At 36.7% G+C, this 13,072-nt stretch overlaps 1 protein-coding gene across 2 annotated transcripts in view; it reads right to left on the bottom strand.

Moving 5' to 3' along the window:
- Positions 1–103: 103 nt before the first annotated feature.
- The window catches only part of LOC137395305 (nucleolar protein dao-5-like), a 27,285-nt gene continuing 14,316 nt past the window's right edge, over positions 104–13,072 (bottom strand). Inside the window, exons 4-7 of one of the 2 annotated variants that reach the window (XM_068082198.1) lie at positions 9,917–12,102; positions 8,930–9,796; positions 8,428–8,514; positions 104–272 (exon numbers count right to left, since the gene is read on the bottom strand). In XM_068082198.1, the coding sequence (XP_067938299.1) occupies positions 114–272; positions 8,428–8,514; positions 8,930–9,796; positions 9,917–12,102 (3,299 nt within the window). In that variant the 3' untranslated portion in view covers positions 104–113. Of the gene's footprint in view, positions 273–8,427; positions 8,515–8,929; positions 12,103–13,072 lie in introns of both variants that reach the window. The other variant, XM_068082197.1, reaches the window with a different exon arrangement.

Raw genomic sequence — 13,072 nt, 5'->3', positions numbered from 1 at the left:
CTGGAATTTTTAGGCGCTACAATGAACGCTTCTAAGATTAGATATCGGGGAGTAGCTGAGAATGGTGTAAGGCACACATAGCAGCGTATCACAAAACCTGCTAATTATTGTCCTCAATCACTGTCAAATTTAACAGAATAAACTGCTTGGTCAATTTGTCCTCCAATGTATGAACCTCTTTTCTTTTTTGTCTTTTCCGTTTTGAATCCCTTGCCCTTGGTTATGATTAAATCTTTGTTGGCACGTTCACCCCATGATCCTTTTGCTCCAGCCTGTAAGTATGAAGTTATTAGTAAGAGTCATCCTCATGGTCAAAATATTTGATGCCGATTGTTATCAACGATTATCTTCAAAGTTTCACGTACACTGGCTAGTTAACAGGAAGATTAGATTGGTCAATCTTGGAAAGCAATAATTTTATCATCAGTTAACAAAAATTTACTGAAGAATTGATCATAATTCAGCACGCCTGCACACAATTTTTAACATAGTTGTAAAATACCCCATACCCAAAGACTGTACTTGTATTTTCATCCAACTGCCCAACAACAATCAGTTTCCATTTAAAATACATTTGGCATAGTTTTATCATTAAAGTTCATGCCATGGAGTTTGTGATGTGTATGCTACTACAAACAACTAATGCCATTCCATATTTTAAACATCATTTACTGCTCAATTAGTCACTCTTAAACCATAACTGTCACATACAACTTTTATCGGATTGACTAGGTAAATCAGACACGCTGATTCCGATTTTGTACTCAAAATAAAGATTGGTACACTAACTCTCAGAGTAATGAAGGCTTTTTTTACAGTGTTTTAATATATGTCTCGAAAACAGCACGATCGGCACAACAAGCTCCGCCCAACCTAGCTTTTTAGGAACGGACGTTAGGGATATTTAGTCCAATTTAGAATGATAGAGATAGGTGTCTTAAAACCCATTATTACCTAAATTCGGCCTTCAAAATAATTTCAGTCATTTCTGAAATGTAGATGAGCTATTTAACATTGCATATTTAAAAATGAGCTCAAAAAAACGTGATAACAACGCTAGCTTGTAAAAAAATCGCACTTTTTGAGCTCATTCTTCTCGGCACTCAGCCTATTAAACATCATGTAACAAGGTACGAGCAATTTTAAATATTTTATCTACCTTTCCTAAAAGACATTATTTTACAGGCTGAATTTAGATAATAATGGGTTTTAAGACACCCATATCTATCATTCTAAATCGGACTAAACATTCCTAACTTCGGTTCCTACAAAGCTAAGCTGCGTCAAATATTTATGGGCTGAGCTTGTTGTGTTGATTGTGTTCGTTTTTGAGACGGATATTGAAACGCTTTAAAAAGGCTTCATGACTGAAGGTTGGTGGACCAATCATAATTTTGAGTAACAAATCGAAATCAGCCTGACTGATTTACCTAGAAAATACAATAAAAGTTGTGCGTGACAGCTATGGTTTAAGGCTTCATGGCTACCAATAGAATTAGCCGCTTTTGTCCAGCTTTAATTAGCAACAATTCTTTATGCTGAACACTCTATATTGCATTATTGGGACTGCGAAACCAATATACCGTGAAACTTGTATTTGAATGCCAACTCTATTTGAGCGCCACTATGAGAGAGCGATTGGAAAATAGAGAGCCACAATTTAATTGACCGTCACTTCTATTTGACCGAAACCATTTGACATTCTTCATCTTTATGAACCCATAATAGAAAGCGATCAGTAAAAAAGGGGTCCACAAAACCGTACTAATAATGACTCGGTAAAAATTAATTGTTACACTAGAAATTCCAGTCATACAGCCCACAACCTAAGAGATGGCCAGAGATATTGGCAAAAAAATAAAGGGTACTGATGGTTGAGAAATGCAATATTAGCAATCAAATGGCTCTGCAGTGCAATAGGATAACTGCAATGGTAGCTGTAATGTACTGGGTGTGGGTGTTATTATATACAACAATAAGCAATAACGAATGGAAAAGATGTTTATATTTTCCCCCTGCAATAGGAGAAATGCAATATTGGCCAATATTAGAAGTAAAATGCACTGATATGCTTAGAATAATCAATTTTATTAATATAGTAATAATAGAAAACCAATACACAATTTTGTTTACATTTCAAAACGTCATAGGTAGAAATATCGAGAAGTTGTGGTATTTATATAGGTTTTTAGAAAATTTATTTAAAAAGTGTTTGGTCGTGACAAACAACAACAATGAAAGGAAAATATTACACGTTTATATCTCTCCCTTGCAATAGGAGAAATGCAATGTTGGCCAATATTATAAGTAAAATGCACTGATATTATTAAAATAACCAATATTGTTAATATAGTAATACAGCAATAATAGAAAACCTATGAGCGTTCACGCGTCTCGAAGATTTCTGCAAACTGCAGCAAAATAAAAGCTGTTATAAAAGTGTTATAAAGCTGTAGGTCTAATCTACTGTATTGTATGTAATTTAACAACAACAATAAGGAAATATGTTTATTATAACTCTGAAATGCAAAATTAAAAGTAAAATGACAAGCTACTGTGTACTATACACAGTTTGAAAGTTGGTTGCGTTGAATGTAGATTGGTTTTGATAGCGATCTTTAACAGAAAGCAAGTATGAGTGTTCACTCTTCTGAAAGTTTTCTGCAAACTGCAGCAAAATAAAAAAATGTTATCGTCATAAACGGGCGTTGTAGTTCGGCCCTAGCTGGTACGTAAGTTGTAAAGAATTTCGGCTAACGTTTTAAATAATGAAACCTTCGGTGATTGGACAAAAAAACATAGGCTGATAAACGGTGTACCACAATCTCGTGCCTGTAAATCGGTCTACGTCTCAAACGGTCTACGTTTATTACAAAAACCTTCGAATAAATTCGATTACAAGTAAACAGCACCATAGACTGGTGAAATGAGCACGGTTTTCTCGTGAAATACGCACTACTAAATAGTTCTACAATCGGTCGCACGGCTTTATTGGCGTTTCAATTTTCGGTCTTAACTTTTATTAAACCGAGCTTTTCAAGCTTTTTGTGGCAATTTTCGTTCAAATTAATCTGTATATTTGTGTATAATCCGATCAGATGGGTAAGTTTTAAGATATTATCGAAGGTTTACAAAGACTTGGTAACATATTTAAATAGGTTTAAATGTGTTTTGCATCGTTATTATACTTTAACGACTTTACATTACGATGCTTAAACTTGTTGATGAAATTTCTTGACGAGGGTTCGTCTCATTGTTGATGAATAATTTTCGTAAGTTGTGTGCACATGCATTTATCATAAAAACTCCCACACTTCCGCTCCGCTCGTGTGGTCGTGGGATCAATAACAATTAATTTGTTCGTTGTTTCTGTCTGTATCGAAGTCCGTTTGTAACTCCAATTTTTTAGGCCGTTTTGTAAAAACTTTGATCACAACAGGAAATAAATAATTAGCAACTGCATCAGGCGAATAGTATCACGGTTTAATGCAGTCTTGATACTTCAATGTGTATCGGGAAGTTTTCGCATTTTCGACGGAAAATGTGCCATTTTGAGACTATTTTGATTACACGCCATTTCTTTTTATTCGCACGAGAAGCTTCCAGTCAAAATGGCATGGTGTAAGTTTTGCTCTGCTAGAAAATTGTTTGGACGCTAATACCGACTAGTTCATCTGTGTAGAAGAGAAGTTGAGGTCCGATGATGCTGTAGAAGGTATTGAACTGCCAAAAAAATATGAAATGGTTTCAAATGAAGGTAACAATCAGACCGCAACTGGCAGAGCAAACGATGCTAATTATTTTGTTTTAAAAATGTTATTATTTGTTTTAAAATGTTAAATTTTGTTGCTGCTGTGTTATGATGGTTTGTTTATGTTACTTGATCTTGAATATATATTTGTAGCGTTGAACAGATCATTGTTGTTATAAAAATTTTAAATGTGCAGATTTATAGCATATTATTGCTATAATATGTTATAGCATGATTGCGGTAATCTGAATTCAGCTTAACATGGACCGATGCTCGTAATTCCTATTCTATTGCACATAAAAAGCCAGTTTTGGCTATAAAATGTGGCCAACATTGATGAGTGCAATGAGTTTTTATGCAACCTTGTTAAATATAGTTATAAAATGAAAACACACCTTCAAATTTAAAATTTAAAATCTTTAAAGCTCCAACAAAATTCTATGCAGGCAAGATTATCGTAGATTAATTGCAAGTAATAGATATCAACGGGTAAAGACATGTATCAGCTTCCTCGTGCATATTTATTTAAAGATCTACAAGTTGGAAGTTAGAAATTTTTGCATCCAAACAGGTTAATGTCACACCGTCTGTCAGAGAGTGCAAAATATAGGTGACATTCGATTAACCAGTGAAATGGTTAAATTTATTTTCCAACACTGGGAAGGGCTTGAAAAATACAAGGTCCTCCTTTATTTGACCTTCCCTCTCGAATAAAGCGCCACCCTAAAGGCCGGTTCACACTATGTCGTCATTTGTCAGCGTTTCCCTTTCGGCGTTTATCGTTGATTATGTGAGCCATGAATTGATGGCATCAACGACGCATGGCGGACACATCGGGAAACTTTGCAGCTGTCAAACTTTCCCGATGCTTCGCCGAGCATCGACGACCACCATTCAAATGTGAACCATTTCGGTCATGGATAGCAATAACATGATTTATTCATCTCCAATTATAATAGTCGCTGCGGGACTAGTTTTTGATTCCCACATGCGAAAACAAAAAGGTTTCTTTGTTTTCAACAAAAATGTCACGGAGTATTTCCTGATGCAAACGCGGATGGGTTTGTGATAGTGTGAACATGGCTATCATCGACTATCACCGAAGTATCGTGGCATCAACCCCGAAATACGGCGATATAGTGTGAACCAGCCTTAAGGGAAATGTTGAAAAATAGAGCGCCACAACGTACAAATAAATTTTTCCGGTATTTTCTCAATTTAGAATTTTAGATGCCGTTATCCTATAACCAAATAAAATATATTTGATTGATTTGCCGAGGACTTGGGCAGTTCCAATCCAGTTTTAGATTTTGTTTATTAAATACATTATTTTATTTAAGTTTATTTTTCGATACCTAATGAAAGATAAAATGGCGATTTTCATTTTTTGTTTATGCTATCAATCGATTATTGTGATCATTGTTGATGTTAACAAAAGCGATCACTTTAAGCGTCGTCCACTGTATATAAAACACAAAGTTTGTCCATCTTTCTGCCTGTCTGTTCACTTATAGAAATGAAACTGCAGATACTTGGGAAAAATCTATTTTCAAGGAAACTAATTAGGTATGCTATTTTGTTCAGGGTCCTCATCGAGGGTCTATCGACAGAAAGACTGGCAAACTGTGTATCATGCATTTAGATGTAAAATAGATATATGGTAATATATGATTGTAACTATATTCATCACCAGGGCAATGCCAGGTCCCAATGCTAGTAGAAAATGTGACAAGTGTGCTAGTGTGAACATAACAACCTAGCATGAGCTAAAGGTGAGGCTTATTAGTTTCCTACTTAATAGAAATAATGGTTGTTACGATCAGCAAGTTTTTTGGTAATCGAAGACTCGCACTGTAGTATTATAATAGTGCACTGCACTAGAAAAAAAATTACAGGCAGAATAAAAGATGCATAAAAGCATCTCCAAAAAAAACAGTCTACAGTTTGCTAATTGAACAGAAACTTGACAACTGAATCAAGGTATTTATAGAATAATATCATTTTCCTTCAAGTAAATTTCTTGAAATGCTTAGAATGATTTTATTATATTGAACATCCTTCAACAAAGTTAATGTTTTTAAAATGCTTTAACTCATTCGCACCCGACGAGAGTTAACTATGGACCAAACGCGAGTTATCTCGCCACTGAAATTTAACTACTTGTATCACTATTTTTGGATTATAAAAAATGTTTTTTGATTAGCTAGAAGGAAAAAGTTTCTGGCCAATCAGACAAACGTAGAAATATGCCTCAATGTCTCTGGCAAAAGTTATGACCAAAATAGTACATCCATATCGACATCTACCTAAACCGGAAAACATCATGCCAACTTAAAATTTTATTGTTCGCAATAAAAATAATTTCAACTCCAGAAGTTATATGCAGATTCTGAAAAGTTTTCATTAACTTTCAATTTGGCCAATTTGAATCATTATGCTCGAATAAAAATACACTTTTAGGCTGTCAGCCGTAGTCAGCCTAAAGTTATCACACACTTTCGATAGCCTCATATTGATTCTTAAAGCTGTATATTAAGTCTGAAAAGTCAAGAACAGAGTTATTGAACATATTTTCATTATTGGAAACATGTTCATGACAGTTTATTGGAGTTATATTTTGGCATGTAGATTAGTTAGGTTTTGCTTTCAAGGATGATGTTCGCAAAATTTTTTCGAAATTAAAGTTTCGGACTTTTCATGTTCATGACTAACTGTATATGTATAAATAATATTAATAACTGTGTATTGTATGTAATAAATAAGTAATTTTAGTCAAACTTTGTATATTTTGCAATTTTTATGGTGCAAGTTTAATTTTGTTTCAGCAAATGACAATTTTTTCAAAATCGGAAATTTTCTGAAACTACCTTCTTTGAGACACAGATTTACATGAAAGGGATACGAATTGTCTATATGAATGTAATATCATTCGAGGAGACTTGGCTGGATCTTGTGCAACTTGAATGAGTAAATCATCTCAAGTCTGTTTCTTGTAGTAGTAATTTGAATTATGGCAACTTTCTGAAAAATGAGCGGTATTTGGGGTTAATCGCCTGGAAATTAGTCGAATACGAATGAGTTGAAGGTTTGCAACAAAATTCACATTACAGTTATTTGGTATCAAAAGTTTCACCATGTCTCATTCTGCTGTGTCGTAGGTGCAAAATATGTAGAAGTGTGATTACAAGCTCTTAAAAACTAAAAAACGAGCAGTTCATCGCAGCCATAAAAAAACGCTGTACTTTGGAATCTCTTTATTTGGCTGACATACTCCAACAGTTTGGTTATTTTTTTGACACGTGATGTTATCACGTGAAATTTAAGGCCAATAAAAGGCTCGATATAAAACGTCTCGTAGCACTAGTTTATGACAAATACTTCGGGTTCTACTGAAAAGCCCGTATCAAATATAGATGCTCGCTACTTTACAGTTTCATTTCAGCTTGGTCTAATCATCTAGTCGTAATCTGATCATGTGACCCATACATCCTGCCAAACAGCGCGAACAATTTTGCAGAATTTTTCGACTATCACAAATGACCAACAGGCTCGTCATGTTCATCAGAGGATGATATGCACTCCCTCGAGCTAAGGTTAAAGAAATTAAACGAACTTTTACGGTAGGTTTTGAGATATCAGTGCTCAATGACAGCTTTACAATTATGATGAAATAGATGCGCAAGGATAATAGACATAGCTTTATTGAACGCATGAAGTATATTTGTGAAAATATTTCGATGAAAGAGGTTGCATAAATGTGTAAACAGAAGCTATCTTGCTCAACTACGTCTCGTTGGAGCCATTTTGGAAATGGATTCCAATCTACGACGTTTTCGTGATGGCTGCGATTAACTGTTCGTTTTTTAGCTTTTAGGAGCTTGTAATCACATTTCCACATATTTTGCACCTACAACACAGCGGAGTAAAAAATGGTGAATCTGTTGATATCAAATAACTGTAATGTGAATTTTGTTGCTAGTCAACTTTTAAATAATTTACAGTCAAAAATGCTAAAAATGATCAAAGATCTTCAAATTTCCATGAGCCAATGATCAACCTATAAAATCAATCAATGGAACACCGACAGAATATGGTTAATCAACGAATGCGTGTCATGTATTAAAGCAGTCTTGTATATAGTATCACATTGCTCTAAATTATATGAGAAGAACTGAAACAATTCAATATTGGTTTTTCATTTTTCAAGTTGAGCTTTACGAGTTTTGCAACATTGTGAACTAAAACTATAATGTCATCGACTTGGCCATGCATCAACCAAATCAATGATCAAAAATTGTGTTTGGAAGTTTTGGTGCACTAGTCAACAGACCCTCGCCTCATGAAAAATGGTATCGCATGAGAGATATTGAAGTGAACAATACCATCACTATTCGATTTCTCCTATCGATAATATAAAACTACAAGAAACTAGCAAACTTATTTCAAATCAAACAGCTAATCTTCTAGTGCATTTTTTAACCTGACAGCATGTGCAAAGCGGGTTTGTGAAAACATGAGAAATTTGACATTGACATTTCCCTGAAAAGCTTTAGTGCGAGAAACATCCAAACTACAATTTGATAAAAAAAGACAAACAGGTAGTACATAAAACCTCATCATGAATAAAATATCTGTTAAAGTTAGTCTGCATCTTATTTATTGCACCACACACGTACCTTGTCCAGAAATGCATTGCTGGCTAGTCTGGGATCTATTTTGACTTGACTAGAATCTACTCTTCTAAATGGCTGACCCGCTGTCCTCTGTCAAAAAAAATAAATTTAAAAGTGTATGGTTTCAACAACTGGTATTGTGTAGATATCACAAATATACAAAAACCCCCACAAATTCAGCCCCATTTGACAAATCTTTTGCCACAAGCAACTACAATGGTATGATGTTAGTACTACCAACAAGCATGATCCTCCGATTTCTTGATGCTTTAGAAGTTTCGTAACTGCTAAATAAAATAATAGCAAATGTCACACTAATCGCAATACACAGTGTATTACTAGATCATGGTTGTAATAATATTCGAGGGTTAATAAAAGCTATGTCCAAGTGAAGTCTCATAAAATGCGAAACAACTAAAAGGAAGCATGTAATGCAGCGATTCAAACCACGCGTTCGAGAAATGTTAGAAATCTGTGAAATATTAGATGCATGCAGATAACTTACAGGAGATTGCTGTGTAAGCGGATTTGACTTGGATTTCTTGCTAGGTGGTTCTATCCTATTTTCTTCATCCGAGTCTGAACTACCGCTACTTTCTGCTTTCCTTTTTCCACCAGTCAAGTTCTTTATGGTTGCCTTAGGATTGCTGCATTCTTCTTCAGATGATGAATCTGAGCTAGAACTTTTTTGTTTACCACGGGTTTGCTTGACAGGGGCTACCTTAGCAATAGCCTTTTTGGGTGGCAGTGAGTCATCGTCTGAAGATGAATCCGAGGTAGAGCTTGTGTCATTTTTAGACTTGGCCCGAGTTGATGTAGTAATAGATTTCCCATGTGTTCTTTGCCCGGTTATTTTAGCAGGTGCTGGTTTCTCATCTTCTGAAGATGAATCTGAACTAGAACTCTCTTCCTTTTTAGAGTTCACTACAGCTGGCTTCACAGTGGATTTCATTGTTGCTGGTTTGCCAGCCACTTTCTTGGATGTTAGTTTGTCATCCTCTGACGAATCTGAACTGGAGCTCTCATCCTTTTTGGACTTGGTTGCAGGTGACTTTGCAGTCGATTTCACCAGTGTTTCATCCTCTGAGGACGATTCTGAACTAGAGCTCTGTTCCGTCTTGGACTTGATAACAGCTGGCTTCTGAATGGATTTCACTGGTGCTGGCTTTCCAGCCACCTTTTTGGGTGCCGATTTTCCAGTCACCTTTTTGGGAGCTGGTTTCTCAGCCTTATTTTTTTGTACCGTTTTCTCGTCATCTGAAGATGAATCTGAACTAGAGCTCTCAGCGTTTTTTGGCCTTGCTGCCACTGGCTTCGGGGTAAGCTTCACTGGTGCTGGTTTTTCATCATCTGAAGATGAATCTGAGCTAGAATTTTCTTCCTTTTTGGAATGGGTTACAGATGGCTTCAGAGCCGATTTCACTGGTGCTGTTTTGCGAGATACTTTCTTGATTACTGATTTTTCATCATCTGAAGATGAATCTGAGCTAGAGCTCCTATCTTTTTGTAGCTTGATTATTGCTGGCTTCACAGCCAATTTCGATGATGCTGGTTTTCCAATAACCTTTTTGGGTACTAGTTTCTCATCATCTGAAGATGAATCTGAACTAGAGCTCTCTTCCTTCTTGGGCTTGGATACTGCTGGCTTTGGAACCGATTTCACTAGTACTGATTTCCCGCTTATTTTCTTGGATACTGGTTTCTCATCCTCCGAAGATGAACCAGAACTAGAGCTCTCCTCCTTCTTGGGCTTGGATACTGCTGGCTTTGGAGCCGATTTCACTGGTACTGATTTCCCGCCTGTTTTCTTGGATACTGGTTTCTCATCCTCCGAAGATGAATCAGAACTAGAGCTCTCCTCCTTTTTGGGCTTGGATACTGCTGGCTTTGGAGCCGATTTCACTGGTACTGATTTCCCGCTTATTTTCTTGGATACTGGTTTCTCATCCTCCGAAGATGAATCAGAACTAGAGCTCTCCTCTTTCTTGGGCTTGGATACTGCTGGCTTTGGAGCCGATTTCACTGGTACTGATTTCCCGCCTGTGTTCTTGGATACTGGTTTCTCATCCTCCGAAGATGAATCAGAACTAGAGCTCTCCTCTTTCTTGGGCTTGGATACTGCTGGCTTTGGAACCGATTTCACTGGTATTGATTTCCCGCTTATTTTCTTGGATACTGGTTTCTCATCCTCCGAAGACGAATCAGAACTAGAGCTCTCCTCTTTCTTGGGCTTGGATACTGCTGGCTTTGGAGCCGATTTCACTGGTACTGATTTCCCGCCTGTTTTCTTGGATACTGGTTTCTCATCCTCCGAAGATGAATCAGAACTAGAGCTCTCCTCTTTCTTGGGCTTGGATACTGCTGGCTTTGGAGCCGATTTCACTGGTACTGATTTCCCGCCTATTTTCTTGGATACTGGTTTCTCATCCTCCGAAGACGAATCTGAACTAGAGCTATCTTCTTTATTGAGTTTGACTGTTGCTGCCTTCGAAGTGGGTTTCACTGGTGCTGGTTTACCAACAGCTTTCTTGGATACTGGTTTCTCATCCTCCGAAGACGAATCTGAACTAGAGCTATCTTCTTTATTGAGTTTGACTGTTGCTGCCTTCGAAGCGGGTTTCACTGGTGCTGGTTTACCAACAGCTTTCTTGGATACTGGTTTTTCATCTTCTGACGATGAATCTGAACTAGAGCTCTCTTCCTTCTTGGACTTGAATACTGCTGGCTTTGAATTCAATTTCACTGGTGCCGATTTTCCACCTATTTTCTTGGATACTGGTTTCTCATCTTCTGAAGATGAATCAGAACTAGAGCTCTCTTCCTTCTCGGGCTTGGCTAAGGCTGGTTTTAGAGCTGATTTCACTGGTGCTTGTTTTTTTGCAACTTTCTTGGGTGCTGATTTTTTTGAAACTTTTTTGGGTGCTGTCTTTTCATCCTCTGAAGACGAATCTGAACTAGAGCTTTCATCATCCTTTTTAGGTTTAACTACAGCTAGCTTTGGAGTCGATTTTAGTGGTACTGGTTTTCTAACTACTTTCTTGGATGGTGGTTTCTCATCCTCTGAAGACAAATCTGAACTAGAGCTATCTTCTTGAAGTTTAGCTGTTGCAGTTTTCGAAATGGGTTTCACTGGTGCCGGTTTACCAACAGCTTTCTTGGATACTGGTTTCTCATCCTCTGAAGATGAATCTGAACTAGAACTTTCATCATGCTTTGGCACAACTGACTTTGGAGTTAATTTTACCGGTCCTGGTTTTTCTGCTGTTTTATTAGGTGCTGTTGCTTCGTCATCTGAAGATGAATCAGAACTAGAGCTTCTACTTGAAGGCTTATTGGTTGATATCTTGCTTTCAGGTTTTACAATATTTGGCCTAGATGAAGCAGACCTAAACTTCTTGCTATCATTTGTACCCTCATCATCAGAAGATGAATCATCTGAACTAGTTTGGTTGTTAACAGATGACTTTTTACACAATGTTTTATTTTTTAAATGCACTTTTTTACTAGGAGGTTCTTCATCGGAGGATGAATCTTCGGACTGCCTTGCCTTCTTTACTTGCAACTGAGACGGTGCCTTGCTTGTAGCTGGAGGTGGAACAGCGCCATACTTTGGGATTTGCTTTTGAGCAGTTCTTGTCATCCGAGACTTTTTTAGAATAGGACTAGCTCCATTCAATTCTACAAATATTTAGATATCTGGTCAAGCCTATGAATTCATTTGATATTTTAAAAATTTAGAGTTTTTCTGTAAGAGATGAGTTGAAATGATATTTTCTGAATGAATGTATGTTGCTTTTCTGTACGTTGCTTGAAAAAGACATTTGCAACCATTTGTGGTGCCAGGTCTTTTTTGATGATTTTTGAATACTGTAACGCCTCTATTTGAACACCATGACGTTCTATTTTTCAACCCTTCCCTATAGAGGTATTTTATTAGAGGTGGCATTCGAATACAGGGTGGCGCTGTATTCGAATGCCACCTGCCTCCTGACGAATTGACTAACTCGTCAGGAGTTTAGAGAAACAGATTTAACCATGGTATGAGTCAAGTGATGCTAATGTCGCCTATATTTTGCACTCTCCTTCAGGTGGATGAAATTAATACTATCAGGCTTCAGCATTTTTGCTAAACCATTTTTTATATACATTAATGTATCAGACCGAGTTGAACAAGAACCTACAGTGTACCCCCGGGTTACAATGACCCTGTTATACAATTCCTTCGCCTTACAATGTAGATCACGCTGTATTTCCGCCTTCTTCATACGAAATATTTTTGCCATACAATATTAACAAAAACGTATCTCCAAATTTGATTTTGACAGTGTGCTAAATATAACGAATATGGGTCTGTCCATAATCGCCATTGTAACATTTAGAGAGTTTTTTTGCATGTATTTGCTTATTAAGGGTCCTTTGAAACTTACTAAACGCTATATTCCGATAGAGCTTGCAATTCTCTATGAAATGATATACTGATTATGTAGTTTCTTCAAACATTTCAAAAACATGTGTCACTTTTGCAACATCAGAAAATTGCGAGTTTAAAAGTTACTGGAGCTATTTGAAAAACTCTGAGATTTATCATACACCTGAATGGCCTTGCTTAGTTATTATGTCTAGAACACGCATAGCTACGTGTACAATA

Source organism: Watersipora subatra, chromosome 4 (genome assembly GCF_963576615.1).
Source record: "Watersipora subatra chromosome 4, tzWatSuba1.1, whole genome shotgun sequence".
NCBI classification, from domain to species: domain Eukaryota; kingdom Metazoa; phylum Bryozoa; class Gymnolaemata; order Cheilostomatida; family Watersiporidae; genus Watersipora; species Watersipora subatra.
The sequence above is the reverse complement of the archived record's forward strand: the minus strand, read 5'-3'. Positions and strand labels throughout refer to the sequence as shown.